Source organism: Syzygium oleosum, unplaced genomic scaffold (assembly GCF_021117445.2).
Source record: "Syzygium oleosum isolate NSW1041296 unplaced genomic scaffold, Sole_v2.1 Sole_v2.01, whole genome shotgun sequence".
In the NCBI taxonomy this organism is placed as follows: Eukaryota; Viridiplantae; Streptophyta; class Magnoliopsida; order Myrtales; family Myrtaceae; genus Syzygium; species Syzygium oleosum.
The window spans coordinates 30,217,515-30,232,047 of record NW_026607485.1 but is presented as its reverse complement, the minus strand read 5'-3'; the positions used below and the strand labels follow the sequence as shown (position 1 = coordinate 30,232,047).

The 14,533-nt window shown below is 41.8% G+C and overlaps 2 protein-coding genes across 3 annotated transcripts; one reads left to right on the top strand and one right to left on the bottom strand.

Annotated features, from left to right (window-relative positions):
- Positions 1 to 476: 476 nt before the first annotated feature.
- Positions 477 to 4,217, bottom strand: LOC115691566 (uncharacterized). Of its 2 annotated transcripts, none has more exons than XM_030618249.2 (9): positions 3,819 to 4,217; positions 3,270 to 3,445; positions 2,725 to 3,000; positions 2,440 to 2,498; positions 2,317 to 2,353; positions 2,156 to 2,227; positions 1,738 to 1,888; positions 1,484 to 1,651; positions 477 to 1,262 (listed from the first exon to the last, which is right to left on the bottom strand). In XM_030618249.2, the coding sequence occupies exons 1-9, from the start codon at positions 4,008 to 4,010 to the stop codon at positions 906 to 908; spliced, it is 1,488 nt and encodes a 495-aa protein (XP_030474109.2). In that variant the 5' UTR covers positions 4,011 to 4,217; the 3' UTR covers positions 477 to 905. The 2 variants fall into 2 exon arrangements, with proteins under 2 accessions (XP_030474109.2, XP_056174357.1); XM_056318382.1 differs by having other exon boundaries at positions 3,270 to 3,429; positions 3,819 to 3,957.
- Positions 4,218 to 6,704: 2,487 nt separating this feature from the next.
- Positions 6,705 to 12,823, top strand: LOC115691556 (pentatricopeptide repeat-containing protein At5g67570, chloroplastic). The gene is made up of 9 exons (XM_030618219.2): positions 6,705 to 7,393; positions 7,578 to 7,769; positions 8,077 to 8,158; positions 8,236 to 8,427; positions 8,516 to 8,629; positions 9,291 to 9,384; positions 9,468 to 9,625; positions 10,618 to 11,052; positions 11,658 to 12,823. The coding sequence occupies exons 1-9, from the start codon at positions 6,804 to 6,806 to the stop codon at positions 12,510 to 12,512; spliced, it is 2,712 nt and encodes a 903-aa protein (XP_030474079.2). The 5' UTR covers positions 6,705 to 6,803; the 3' UTR covers positions 12,513 to 12,823.
- Positions 12,824 to 14,533: the final 1,710 nt, after the last annotated feature.

The window sequence follows — 14,533 nt, the reverse complement described above, 5'->3', positions numbered from 1 at the left end:
AATCTATGTTCTAAAGCGCTAATAGGAAAAAGACTGATCGGATTGAGGATTCGAACAAAATGGCATTTAGATGAACGCTCTCTGACCCATTAAGTATTTGCTCGACTCGAGACGAATCCGGGTGCTCTCTACCATATGCGTACATAATAACCACATTATATGATATCTGAGTATAATTGAAATGGATCATGGGCATGATTTTGGTATAGCAACATCATGTAGATTCGATATTATACAACAATAGTGCTGCGAGCTTAGTTTTCACTAGGGGTTTCTTAGAAAAAGTACTCAAAACTCCTGATCAAACCCATATAAAAAGCCAAAACCTTATAGATGCTGGTAAGGATTTAGCTTATTTAAGTACTTAACCACGTTCCATGTTTCCACCATTACCAATTAAATGCCAACACATCCACATTTAGAAGAATCTTATGCTGGTGCAATTGCACGTAGCTTATAATAGACAGAGAAAAGGGGGCCAAAGAAATAGATGTATATTTCATGTTTTGAATTGTATGTACATTTCTCTTCTCTTTGATCAATATGATGTGTGAAGTTATTCCCCATGACATGTACACCTTGCAGTCACCACTGATAAATAAAGAAAAGTCCACAAAAATGAATTAAAAAAGGGTTGTGTCATGTTTTGTTTTGTCCTCTATTTCTAGAAAATTCTTACTACTTATAGACTTAATTATAGGCTTGACGGGTCATGGCTTGCCCAGGCATCGCACGACGGGCGTATTTGAGTGGTCTTGAGCTAGGCCATTTAGTTGTGAAGCCTGCCCAGCCCGGTCCAACAATTTTGTCTTAAATGTTTTTTTGTTACGAGTGGGTTTGGACAACAAGTTAGGCTCGACCTTTGGGCCCGGCTCGGTCCAAACCCACGCATCGGTCGGCTCTACCTAGGAATTGGGAAAAATGGAACACCTAGAGAAGGCTCTTCCCCTATCCTGGCATGCCTTGACCACCCATGCCAACACCAAAACCACCATCACAATTGACAGGGCAAGCATTGATGACCACAACCGGCGTATGGAGGCCCTAAATGGCCTGCACCGGTGCAACACAGCCTCCTCAAACCTGTCCTTCACAAAAGAGCACTCTGACAGGCCCTTGAGATCAGGATATATGTTGATCAGATCCTGGATGGATCGACTGTATGCCCAGGCCATGTAGTAGGTGGACTCTGGCAAGAACTTCCCTTCGCTCTTGCATTTCTCTGGCGGGTTTCCCCGGTAGCATGTGAACGGCGCGAGGACCTGGATCAACAGGACAAGAGAAAAGTTTTTGTGTGTTATGCCTGCGGCAGAAGTCGAGCTCAATCGTGACTTGATTTATCTAACTCTACCAAAGACTAGCACAAATCCTATTGAAAACATGTATGCATTATACTCATAAAGTATGACAAGTGATGGGATTTACTGAGAGTCGTCGAATGCTTTGGACGTGTTGTCGACAATTAACCAGCTAGTATGCTTACGTTTGGCAAGCTGCTGACCGGAATCTCGCCTTTTGAGCAGTTTCCGGGGATGTAGCTGTAGTCAGGAGGTCCGGAAAAAGGTTCACATATCTTCATGACTCCTGGCAATTCGTCGCCTAGTTCACTAATTCCTAAGGACCGATAAAACTCGGTTGACTTGGCATTCAACTGCATCACAAGAAAAAAGACTAGAGGTCAAGATAACATTTGGACATTCGAAGCGTCTGTATGTTTTCAAATTAATCAGTAAGTACCTGGGCGAAGAAGTTGTGAATGGTGGAGCCGATCTCCGTCATGAGTTGATCCGAGTATGACGAGTCCATACATGGTAGGATTGTAGCAAGACTGTTGTTTTTGGGATTTTGCACATAATCCTTAAATGCTGAGCAAGTATCCTTGGCAAAACTTCACAGTCAAATGAAAAAAGAAAATTTCTTGAGCGTTTGCATCTGTTCTACGCTTCCTTGCATGGAAACGCCATGGAATTACCACAAAACTTAAGAGAGTTTAGGACCGAGTTCACCACGAAAAAGGCAAAAAGGCAAACGCTTTCTTGTAAATTTTGACAAGATTAGGAAAGCTGCGACAAAATGGAACTTACTAATGACCAAAAGAAGTTACGATCTTAAGCTCAAGGGACAGTTAGCGAAAGCAGAACATCTGTTTACTCACTCGTGGAAGAAGAAATCGAAGCCGGTGATAACCCAGCAAAGAGTTGTTAAGATCCAGCAAAAGAGAATTATCCTGAAAGCGAAAGCAAAAAGTGAAATGAGAGATGATTGATTACAGGTAAACAACCATATGTAGCTAATGAAATTTGCACATAAACTTACATGACGAGTCCTGGATGCCAGTGCAGTAGAAGAAGAACTGAGCGAAAAGGAAGCACCAACTTCATTAGCCAAACAAGAAAGCAAAAGTCAGGAGGAAGAATAGAATCGAGAAAGAAAACATACCGATCGCCCCAGTAAGCAGAACCATGTTGACTGCTACGATCACAATATGTGCAATGTACCTATAAGCACATCGAAATCAAAACAGATGGCATTCAATCGAGAAAATGAGAAGCAGGCATATGAAATTCCATTCTTTCCACATTAGTGTCCCACATGACCATTTTAATGGTTCTCATTTTCAAATAACTTATAACACTCCCCTAAATTTGACTCTGTTACTGCTGTTGGAAGACGTTGGACTCGAAATGAGTAGCATATGCTAGAGGCGAGATGAAAGATGCTTACGAAGTTTGAATTGCCAGATCGATTGAATGGCCGTTCTTTTGGACGAAGTGTTGGATGACCCTCGACTCCTTTCCGAGTTGATGGGTGGTCAAATTCAACTGGAAAGACACAACGGGTTCATAGGGAAGCAATATGTACTCCATTTCCGTCATTGTTGTAATGATTCTTCGGATTATTCGGTGAGCGTCTTGGCCTGCTTTGAGAATGGTTTCTTTCAGCCTCCTCATTCTGTGGTGGGACCTCTGGTTCGCCGCAAGGACGCAACTGCTGGCCACTCTTCAAGAGAATACACACACATAACTTCAGATGAATCGAGTCGATGCTATACATTGCTCATCTGAGTGCACTTTACAGTGGATTGAAGCCAGACTTGCCTACTCCGATTATTCGAGTACTTAGTACCAGATGAAATCAAATATAGTTCTATCTCGATCATTTTAAGTGATCAAATCAACTAATTTGAGAAACAAAGTCATTGCTAAGACCAAATATCATACTAAAGACTAAAATGTGAGAAAATAATGCTGAACAGATAGGGGAGTTACATGGCAAGAAGGGTGAGCAAGAGCACGAGCGAGATTACTATGACTCTTTGGAGATTCGATGGGTCTGTCGAGCTCGAGCTTGCGCCCTTTGAAAGTATGAAGATTCCGAAGCCTAGTCCACTCAACATCCACAACCCGGCAATCGCGTATCCGTGAACTCCTGTAAATGCCGCAGACTGAAAGATGAGCAAAACACAGTCAATCCCCACTTTTTCAATTTCACCTTATTATTTCTTCTCTCATTTCATTTGAAATGACTTATACAAAATCATATGCTGGGCAAACTACTGTTCACGGCGTTAACAAACGCAATGGAGTAACAATTTCCATCTGACATGGAATTTCAAAAGCTTGTAACCCACTGTATCTGTATCTACACGTTTGTTCCAATGGTATGTGTTCAATTTATCCAAGCCACAGTCTCCGAACACTCGAGTAGCGCAAACAAATAGATGCCGAATAGCCTGATCATGCTGAAGTGTTTTTTCTCGAAAATGACTCGACTGAAGAAAGAGCTACGCGTGACGTAAATGTGCACACAGAACTTACAGCCCAATAATGCTTGTTCCGAAGATCGTAACCTCCATGGTAACACTTGAAGCGGCGAGAAGGGTCGGGCTGCCCGCAGCTGCTTCTTTCTCCAGTATTGGGGGATCCGGATGCCAGCGACTGCGGCGAAAACATGGACGTCGAGACCAAGAGGAGGACGAAAGGAACAAGAACCCCATTGCCTTTTGACATGGACTTATTGCATGTATGACGAAGGCCAGTCCTCCGATACGTATTTTCTGTCAAACAGAGCCTATGCTATATGAACGTGATCGAGCACTGGTCATAATCTTTCAGCTTTAACGACAGAGAGAGAGAGGGAGATGATGGGTTTGACTTCCTCACCAAGGTAAGAATAGCTTGTGGCCATGGCTTTGGAGGAATGTACATTGTGTTCAGACGAAGCAAGAAATGTGTGCCAGAGAGAGAGAGAGAGAGAGAGAGAGACTCTATGGGAGAGTAACGAATCCTGAGCCTGTATTCACGGTTCATGCGAACGGGAAGGATCGGTTGACCACCCTTTTGGTTTGCTCTAATTAGACTTGACTGTTGCATTGCCTTTCTTTCTTCTACACGTAAGCCTCACTTTTTGCCTTTTCTTCCTCTCCTCCTTTGGTTTTCCTGCTTTCGTTTTCCCTCATCCCTCCTCTTCTCTTCTCAAACCTTAAGCACGCACGGCCTCCGCGGGAGCGTGACGCGTGCAAAAAAATGCATCAAGATCATTGAAAATGACATTGATTCTACATGCATGTGAAAATTGACAAGATGCATCGAGATTTATGTGAGCTTAATGCTGTCATACTTTTATATATGGAGTTATATAAAGTGGCCAATTTCCTCTCGTTTTTCACCGTCCTCAATCTTCCCTCACATATCACTTTCAAAGTTGTGCATGCACTAATCGGTTCCACACGACGAGTTTCACCGCCACGACGGAGATGATGCTCTCGTCAAGCAATGCCCAGAAATCTAGACAGTCTTTGCTTTGCAAAATGAAGAACACCCACGGCTGCTAGGCCTTTGTCTTCATCTACCAATGAGTTGGAGACGTGTTTGAGAACAGATTACTTCAAACACATCGATAGAATTGGCCAATACAACGTTGGCGTTCTGAAATGTCGGAAGAAATGGTGGAAGAGGGGAGTAACCGGTTTTTCGATTTTTTCCATCATGGCTCGTGATTTACCGACCCCACCGACGACGTCTACGATATCATAGGAGTCCACTTTAATACTAGCCGACTTCTCGTGGAAGGTGATATGTCCAACTTGTCTGCGAAAATCTTAGAAATGGTTGTCGCATGGCATGATTGGTTTTTGCAAGAATTGACTCAAGAGAAGCGTGCCCAATATGAATAAGAAGACAACAATCACACTGTATTATTTGCATCACGGTGAGGGACATGACAGACATCAAATTTTTTTCATATTATTATGGCATTATTATGCGCAATTTTTTTTTTCATATTATCTAAAAATGCGCCTGCTTTCCAATTTCGTTTAATTGCATTAGTGTTTTCATAAAGTTTTCTCAATTAATTTTTTATTTTTATTTTTAATGTTTGAGCTGAAAAAACCTCCGTTGTTTAGGGGCTAAGTTTTCCACGGACTCAAGTCAACAGATCCAAACATGTTATGACTATTTCATATGAGATTCACACGATCAACGACCACGATATGGATCGGATCCGTGTAAGTATTTGCCGTGCTCCAGCGTCGAGAGGCTTGGCATCCCAATCAACTTCTTGGTTTAGGGCAGAGGTGCCCTCCCCCAGGACTTTGCAGTCAGTTTGGAGGATGGCTTTTGTATATCCCTCATTTTCCTCGATGGCTACCTCTACCTCTGCCTCAAGCGGAGATGCCGCCTGAATGAGTAAACCAGCAAGCAAGCAATGGTAAAATACCTGCAAAATGATGTACAACTTAGGAACTAGAGCATGAATATTGGGTAATTGTACTCCTAGAGTGCTTTCTAGGTATCTTCGTTTGTTTAATATGATTGGGATGGTAACATGCGTAATAGTTCAAAGAAAAAAGAAAGGGTTAATACCGCAAAAAATCTCAAATTGGTACACATGTGATAATTTTATCCCAAACTAATTTTTTGACCACCAAAAATCTCAAATTGGTACACCTATGAAAAGTTTATTCTCAATTTATTTCCGTTAAATTTTACTGTCAAATTGTTTTGTTAAATGACACGCGGCAATTAACGGATGTACCAATTTTATGTTTTACCCTCCGTTTGTCATAGGCGTACTAATTTATGATTTTTTGTGGTATTAATTCAATTTAATGGAAACTAACGGAGGGTAAATTTGTCACAAATGTACCAGTTCGGGATTTTTGGTGGTCAAAAAATTAGTTTGGGGTAAATTTGTCACATGTGTACCAGTTTGGGATTTTTCATGATCAAAAAATTAATTTTAAGTAAAATTGTCACGGATATACCAATTTGGAGTTTTTCGTGGTATTAATCCAAAAAGAAATAATATCCATAAAGAATTTTGTTTCGGGCACGCTCATTAAAAACCCAAATAATGAAAATCTATCATTTCCAAATTGTATTAAAAATGAAAACATTGCCTCGTTAGATATACTCATAAATGTCCCTAGATTCTTGTTGACATAATCCATTTATAAACAATAGACAAGTTCAGGTTGTGACTTACCGACCTCGACAATCGAACTTACATTAATGCTGCACTCGGTGTTTGTAATAGGCAGGTAGATAGAATCCATCAATTGCTTGAGTCGACAAGACAGGTTCAGATTTTATGGCTCAAAATTGTGTGATGCTCTTTGTGTAATTCCTACATGACATAACTTGTGGTAATATAAGGTCATTAGGTCACGTTCGGTCCTTTCCTACTCATCTCAATAGTTTTTCATTTGGTTGATAACATTTGAAGTCAATCTCTTCCAAGCAAATATTTCAGTCACCATTGCCACTTCCATTCTTTGCCGCGAGTGCCGTTCTTCCGCCATGGAAGCTTCACCAGGTTTCTCTCGACCTCCTCCTCCACCGCCCAAATTCCAGCCTGATACCGAGAAAATCAAGCGCAAGCTCCTCAAAGATGGAGTTTTCGCGACACCCAGAATCGTCCACAACGTCCGCAAGAAAGCCATCCAGAAGCACAACCGCAGGCAAGACCGCCTCGCCCAACAGGCCCAAGGCCCGCCCTTTTCCGAGACCCAGAAGCGAGAGCTGGCCGAGGAGTCGGACTTCCAGCGTTTGAGGCAGGAGTACAGAGAATTCAACAAGGCCGTGAGGGCGAGGAGCGAGAAGAGCGATGGAGGGTTGATGGTGGGTGTGCCTTGGGAGGGGATGGAGAGGCTCAGGTTGAGGGAGATTGCTGGTGGGAGTGAAGGGTCCGGTGGGAGTAAGCTGAAGAGAGAGAGTTTGAGGGAGCTGGGTGAAATGTTTGAGGAGAGGAGGAAGGAGGAGTTGCACTGGGTTTTGGACGATGACATAGAGTTGGAGGGGATTGTGTTGGAGAGCCAAGGGTCCACGTGGGACCCAGTGAAGAGGAAGACGAGGACTGAGGATGATGCTATTGCTTTTCTTGTCAAAAGGTTTTGAGTTTGTTTTTGCAATTCGTATATCTGAATCTTTTTCTTCATGTTAATTTGAATTGGTTAGTCTAAGGAAGGATATTTCTGTTGTGATGGAGATGTGCGTAATTTCTGGATTGGTTATTATTCCACTTCTAGCTCTTGGATTGGTTTTGAGGTTCCTGAGGGTGTTTTTGGGGTTCAGGTTAGGTGCCAAGGAGATCGAATGGAAGGACTGGAAGTTCTCAAGGATGATGAAGCTATCAGGATTGCAGTTCATGGAAAAGCAGTTGCTCAAGATTTTGCGTGGGCTTGGAAATGATGGGCATTGGAAACAGGCAATAGCGGTTGTTGAATGGGTGTATCATGATAAAGAACGAAGACGTTGGAGGAGCAGGTCATATCTTCTCATTTGTCATTATGATTTGATTGTTTCAGTGGGAGGACAATAAGTTTACATGGCAGAATAATCTTTATTGAATTGTATGTTCTAGTGTATTTCTACATCATTCGCCTTTGATTGTTTAATGCAGTGCTAAATGTTTTAAATTGGAAAGAGGCATCGCCGTTAATTGATGGATTTAAATCCTTCATGTCAAACTTTGTTTTCTTGAGTTATTGTATGAAAATGTTGGAAATTCAGTTGCTAATATCTGAATAAGTAATCAAGTTCCATACTTATAAACAGTAACTGACATTTGCAGATTTGTCCACACAAAACTCCTGGCAGTTCTTGGAAATGCTAGGAGGCCCAAGGAAGCTCTCCATTTCTTCAATCTGATGCGTGTAATTTTCAGCTGCTTTTCTTCTCCAGCATTTGTAATATATAAACTTGCCATGGGACTAATTTTCGAGTGGTGCAGGAAGATTTTCAACTATATCCTGATATGGCCGCATACCACACCATTGCTGTAACCCTTGGCCAAAGTGGTCTTGTCAGAGAATTGATGAACATTGTTGAGTGCATGAGACAGAAGCCTTCAAAGATAATAAGAAATGGGCGCCGGAAGAACTGGGATCCAGTCCTTGAACCTGATGTAGTTGTGTATAACGCTGTAAGTAACTATATCTTTTTCACTCGTTCGACGTATGCAAATTGGCAGTTGATTCTATATTTGACTGGTGGGTGCCAATTTTGTTCAGGTGTTGAATGCCTGTGTTCCATCTCACCAGTGGAAGGGTGTTTCCTGGGTGTTTGAGCAGTTAAGAAAGAGTGGACTGAAACCCAATGGAGCAACATATGGACTGGCAATGGAGGTAATATGTTTTCTAATTGATAGCATTATATATAGATTGAGGGGCACATATCTCTTGCCGTCGTGGTAATGGGGTTTTGGGGTGGGGAGTTCTGGGGTCTGTCAAAATAGAAATGTAAAGGGAGAAAATATCTGACTCCTGCCCAGGTGGGTGCTACTGTGGATTGGCTGTCAATAACACATGTAGATAAATTTTGTAACTTAGGACCAGAGGACCGGTTGGTGGTCCAATATATAATGGTCACATAAGAGTGAGCTAGTTCCTCCTTGGTTCGGAGTGAAATATTATCAGAGAAAGGAACACATATATTATCACTCTTCCAACCAACCAAAGAACCATTTGAACTTCACCAGGCTGACAACTCCTTTACCTATCCCAACTATGAAGAAGACCGAGAGGAGCTTGAAAGCACTTGAACCAGTAAAACGTAAAGTATGAAAGAATAGGAAAATGTAACCAACATAATGTCGCAGTTACTATGTTGGAGTCTGTTGCTATTTATTTTTGTATTTTGTTACTGTGGGCAATAGATTTTTATTTTGGCGGATTCTCTTAGCTACCGGCAGTTCTAGGGGGAATTGCTGTTGCTTGGCAAACTTTTCATTCTGTTGTCCTTAAATTATATGTGCATTCGAGTCTTACAGGAGGTGCTTCTTGAAAGGTAATGCTTCGATGTGGAAAGTATGACCTTGTCCATGATTTGTTCGGGAAAATGAAGAGAAGTGGGCAAGCTCTCAGGGCTATTTCTTATAAAGGTGACATTCTTTGCTCCTCATTTAGAGATTTGTTGATGCAAGAATCTGGATAAACTCATAGAATAAGTGTTTGCTATTTACAGTCCTTGTCAGAACCTTTTGGGAGGAGGGTAAAATTGATGAAGCGGTAGAAGCTGTCGGAGAGATGGAATGCAGGGGAGTGGTTGGAAAGGCTGGTGTGTATTACGAATTGGCCTGCTGCCTCTGTAACAGTGGAAGATGGCAAGAGGCTATATTGGAGGTGACTGTTTTTTACCTTTTGATGCTTAGAAGATAGATTTAGTCTCAATAGTTAAATCTCTATAATCTAACTTCCGCCAGTAGAATGGCAAGGGGCTATATTTGCAGCTGAAACTCTTCGGATATATAATTTTTCAGAAGGATAGGACAGAAAGAAGAGGGCATTCTCAGGGACTGATTTTGTCTTGTTTGAAGTGCTAAGAGTAGAATTAGTCAATTGAGAATTTGAACTGTTCTCGAGGAAAATACGTAGCTAATTTTGTGTCGACATTGCTTAAGAAGCTAGAGGAACTTGTCTTCTAAACCAAGCAAAAGCTGTTTATTTTCTTTGAGCTAGTAGACTGTAGTTATCTTTGTTTTTCTGCTTCGTTGGCTAGTTTGAGTGAAGGAAGTGTCTCATGGCCAATTCTCTCTGGAGAACATGATTTTTGGCCCATGATAGCCCAAATTCTTTTAGTTGGTTGGTTGTGAGAGACCTTGTTCTTCTAGGTACAAAACTGAAGCAGGCAATCCATGCTGAATTGTAAACTTTATGTTTTGTTATCTACCTATGTAGAAGTAGATGCATTGTACTTATGTCAGATTTGAAGAAGAAATCTGCCAATAGTCGGTAGTCTTTCCCATCCATCATGAATTCTCCATTGCCCAAAGGACTTGTTACTTGCCCTTTCCAGATATTCTCGCCCCTCAGGTGACATGGAGGAAGGCAACATGCTGCCATACCTGGAAGACTGTAGTCCATTGGCCCTTGATGACCCTGATTCTGTAGCTTTGGAACCTTCTGTTCTTGCTAAGATGGTGCTCAGGTCTAGGTGCATGGTTACGCATGATTGGTTGATACTATCATCAATAATATTGTTGCACGGTGGGATATCGAGTTTGTGTTTCTTTAAAATTGTTCGTCTGAGTAACTATTTAGTGGACATTTAGATGACAGCAATGGATATGAATTCTGTTTCATGGTACTTTTTCTGAGTGAAGCCAACCATGCAGGTTGAGAAGCTGAGGAAGCTTCCAGATGCTAAACCGATAGAAATAGCCTTCACTGGGATGATAATGTCCGCAATGGAAGGTGGGCATATTAATGATTGCCTGTCCATTTTTAATCAGATGAGAGGTCTTTGTGCTCCTAATATAGGGACCATAAACATCATGCTAAAGGTTTTTGGCAAAAATGATATGTTTTCTAACGCCAAAGAATTGTTCGAGGAAGTTAGAGGAACCAGATCTATTTCCACTATGTGCCAGGATGGTGGCAATTCATTGGTTCCGGATGAGTACACATTTGGCTCGATGCTCGAGGCATCTGCTAGTGCCCTTCAGTGGGAATATTTTGAATTTGTTTACAAGGAAATGTCACTCTCTGGGTATCAACTAGACCAAAACAAGCACGCTTCACTGCTTGTGGCAGCATCCAGAGCTGGAAAGGTATCCTTCTCAATCTATTTCTTTTTGGGAAAATCAACTGATTAAGAAAGTTTACCCCGACACACTTAGTTGAAGCGGTTAATTCATTTTTGAAAGATGTAGACGCTTGAGAATTATCCTTCAAGTTTGTAAGTTCAAAATTCAGAATGGTAGTCTTTCCTGGCTTTTGACTTTGTCCAATTTCATGGAGAAGGATACGCTGTTTGCTGAACTTTTTTATGAGGTACATGGTGGACTGGATCTGTTTCATTGATTTCTTAAGTTGACTACACCATGGTCGTTCTTATCTCCACATATATGTGATACGCGATGGCCCAGGGAAATTTTAGTTGACAATTTCTTCAAAAAGTTGCTGAAGTGTTCACGCAAAGAGGATGCTTGAATTTTGTAGATTTTCTTTTGTGTTATTGTAGTTACTAAAACTTGGACTCTCCTCTATAATTCATGGTTTCTTTCCGCTATTCTTCAGAAACTACAATACGATAACTGAATAGATTCAGAGTATTGGTTCTCTGACTATGCATGGAGTTCTTTTATTTCCACTCCTATTCTTTCTTCTTGAAATCTGTGTTACTGGAAAATAATAAATGCTGTTATTACTATAGGGCCATCTACTTGAACATGCGTTTGATGCAATTCTAGAAAGCGGCGAAGTGCCTCACCCATCAATCTTTGTTGAGATGGCTTTCCAAGCTGCAATTCAACATCAGTATGAAAGAGCAGTCACCATCATCTCCGCTATGACTCATGCATCCTTTCAGCTTAGTGAAAAGCAATGGATGGACCATTTTGTGGAAAATGCAGACAGGATTGGAAAAAATTGTTTGCAGGACCTTCTGAGTGCTCTCCAAGAAAGCGATGTAATGACAGAAGGCACTTTTGCAAACTTATTGAGATCACTGCACTCTCTTTGTGAATCTGCATCTGCGGAATCGAGAGAAATCTCGGATTTGGGCGCTTCTCTGCTGGGACTGCGAACTGAGTATCTTTCAGGAGGTCACGAGGAACTGAAAACTGAACAGACAAATCAACTGAAGCTTTCTGCAAATGTCGCCTTTCCTATGCTTAACTCTATTAACGGAACCAGCAGCAACATGGAAGGAGACAAGCCTCAGGGAGAGACTGCGCGCAGGTCTTGGAATTCCGCATGTCGCGAAGAGGGAAGAAATGACCTTGACAGCGACGTTTTAGCAAATGACACGGCAAGCAGCGAACCCTTGGACAGTGTTCTTTCGAGCTTTAACTTGGATGGGAGCTTAAAAGAGTTTGACGAAGACGACCCCGACATGCCACCCGAAGGAACCGAGGACTCCGAACCAAACTTGCCGACGGCGCGTGAGATTCTGGAAATGTGGAAGCTAAGCAGACAAAAAGATGGTATATACTTCCCTTTCCAACTTGGCAAAAAACAAGCGCATGTTGATTCAAGCCTCGGTGATTGCCAAAGTGCAGATACGTGATGTTTGATTACCGTAGCGTAGCGGCAGAAGTACGCGTAGTTCCTTGTACATCACACCGTATAAGAACGGCGTATTCTCATCTATGCTCGACCCACTCCCGAGTTGTTCTTCGATATTTCGTCAGCTTGTCAACTTATGTTCATATGCTGATGTTCTGAGTGCATTGCCCGTGATTAATGAATGATTCTCAGGAGGAAAAGTAGGGGTGTTTTGTTCTTTGTTCTGCGCTCGGTGTATAGAGAATCCGTTATACCAATGTCAGGTCAGTTGTGTTACATGCCATGTCTATAAATTAACGATGTTTTGCTCTTTGCGTCTTTTTCTCTCTTCTTTTGCACTTTTTACTAAATTAATGATGCGTTTGTTTCACTCGGAAATGAATGATTTGAAAAATACTTTCTTTAAAATAATTGCTTATATTATTTGAAATAATCAGTCAATGAAAATGTTTCGTTATCGATCAATTTATGTTTAAATATTTTTGTAGATAATAAAAATATTATTTTGTCCGTTATTTTTTAAGCAATATAATCATTTTTTAGAAAAATATTTTTTAAATTTATTATTTTTCGCGAAACAAATGAAATGAAGTTATTTTATGAGACAAAGCGAGATAAGTCATCCACGCTGATTTGTAAGTTATTAATGTCTTATGACCTCACAATTCTAGAAGCACTGTGTCACGATCAAGAGGTTTTCTAACACCAAGGACCGTGACACATCGACGAAGACCCGTCCAAAACCCAATGGAGCTTTCGGAATTTTCCCAAGGATGGGCGAGACGGTAATTATGTCGGGGTTCTAGAGAGTTCTCGGCATAAATGCCGGTAGTTGATAAGGTCGACGAGAACGATACGATCTCGGCCACTCGTATAGAAATCGATCAATGGTTGTAATCCGAGGCCCTCTACTGTATAAAGGGTGTCCTCCTCCTTATTTGAATTATCCAAACAACAAGAAGCATTTCCTTTCTCTCCCAGAGCTTCTCTCTCTAGGTTCTCTCTCTACGATCCGAGTGTCCGAGGAAGCCTAAGTCGCCGCACGGGTCGTTCCCAAACTATCGGCTCGTGACAAGCATCTCGTTATCTTTTTCTCTAATTATCCTATCTTCACCACATTTCAAGGTAATTATCAGGCTAATCCAAATTTTAAAAAAATCAAGAAAATAACAACGAAGAAAAAGATAAGAAGAAAGAGGGTAAGCCTCAGGAAAAACAAAAGCGAGAATGACTTAAATGGTTTCTAAACTTTGATTAAATGTGTTATGTAATTTTTGAACTTTTAATTTGTCTAATATAGTTTATAAACTTTTGCCCAGTGTGCAATGTAGTTTCTGAACTTTTAATTTATTTAATATGCTCATTAACTTTTGATACATATTTAATATAGTCTTTGGACTATATGAAAATATTCATTGTAATTCCTAATCTCGAATTAATGGAAAGATGTATACCGAACATTTTCTTATAGTTCGGGGACTACATTGAATTTATATTAAAAGTTTAGGGACCAGATTAAATAAAGGGAAAAAACCACCAAAAACCCCAAACTTTGCCATCTGTGACACATTTACCCAAAACTTTTTTTTGTGACACCAAAAACCTCGAACTTTGCTTTTTGTGACACATTTACCCCAATGTATTTAGTCCATGGGCATTTTCGTCTTTTTTGCTTTTTCTTTTTTTTTTTCTTTTTTTTTCCTTTCCGGCGAGGGGGGGCCTCGCCGGCGTCGGGCGAGGGCTGCCCATCTCCGGATTCGGCCAGGGGGGCCCTCGCCGGCCGAGCGAGGGCGGCCTCGCGATCCGCGAGGCGGCCTCGCCGCGTCGGCGAGGTTCGCCCTCGCGGGCGAGCGAGGCGGCCCTCGCCCAACACAGTGAGGTCGACCCTCGCGGCGTCGGCGAGGGTTGACCTCGCCCGAGCGGCGAGGGCGCCCTCGCTCGCCCAGCGAGGGCGACCCCGCCGCCCTCGCCGGATCTGGCGAGGGCCGCCCTCGCTGACGGCGAGGCCCCCTCGCGGGATCC

What these genes read in the sequence shown, in the direction of transcription:
- LOC115691556 (XM_030618219.2), top strand. Translation starts at nt 6,804, where the DNA reads ATGGAAGCTTCACCAGGTTTCTCTCGACCTCCTCCTCCACCGCCCAAA. An exon ending in ATGTAGTTGTGTATAACGCT is followed by an intron (nt 8,428 to 8,515) that starts GTAAGTAACTAT and finishes AATTTTGTTCAG; the next exon opens with GTGTTGAATGCCTGTGTTCC. An exon ending in CAGGGCTATTTCTTATAAAG is followed by an intron (nt 9,385 to 9,467) that starts GTGACATTCTTT and finishes TGCTATTTACAG; the next exon opens with TCCTTGTCAGAACCTTTTGG.
- LOC115691566 (XM_030618249.2), bottom strand. Translation starts at nt 4,010, where the DNA reads ATGTCAAAAGGCAATGGGGTTCTTGTTCCTTTCGTCCTCCTCTTGGTC. An exon ending in GGAACAAGCATTATTGGGCT is followed by an intron (nt 3,446 to 3,818) that starts GTAAGTTCTGTG and finishes CTCATCTTTCAG; the next exon opens with TCTGCGGCATTTACAGGAGT. An exon ending in GATCTGGCAATTCAAACTTC is followed by an intron (nt 2,499 to 2,724) that starts GTAAGCATCTTT and finishes ATGTGCTTATAG; the next exon opens with GTACATTGCACATATTGTGA.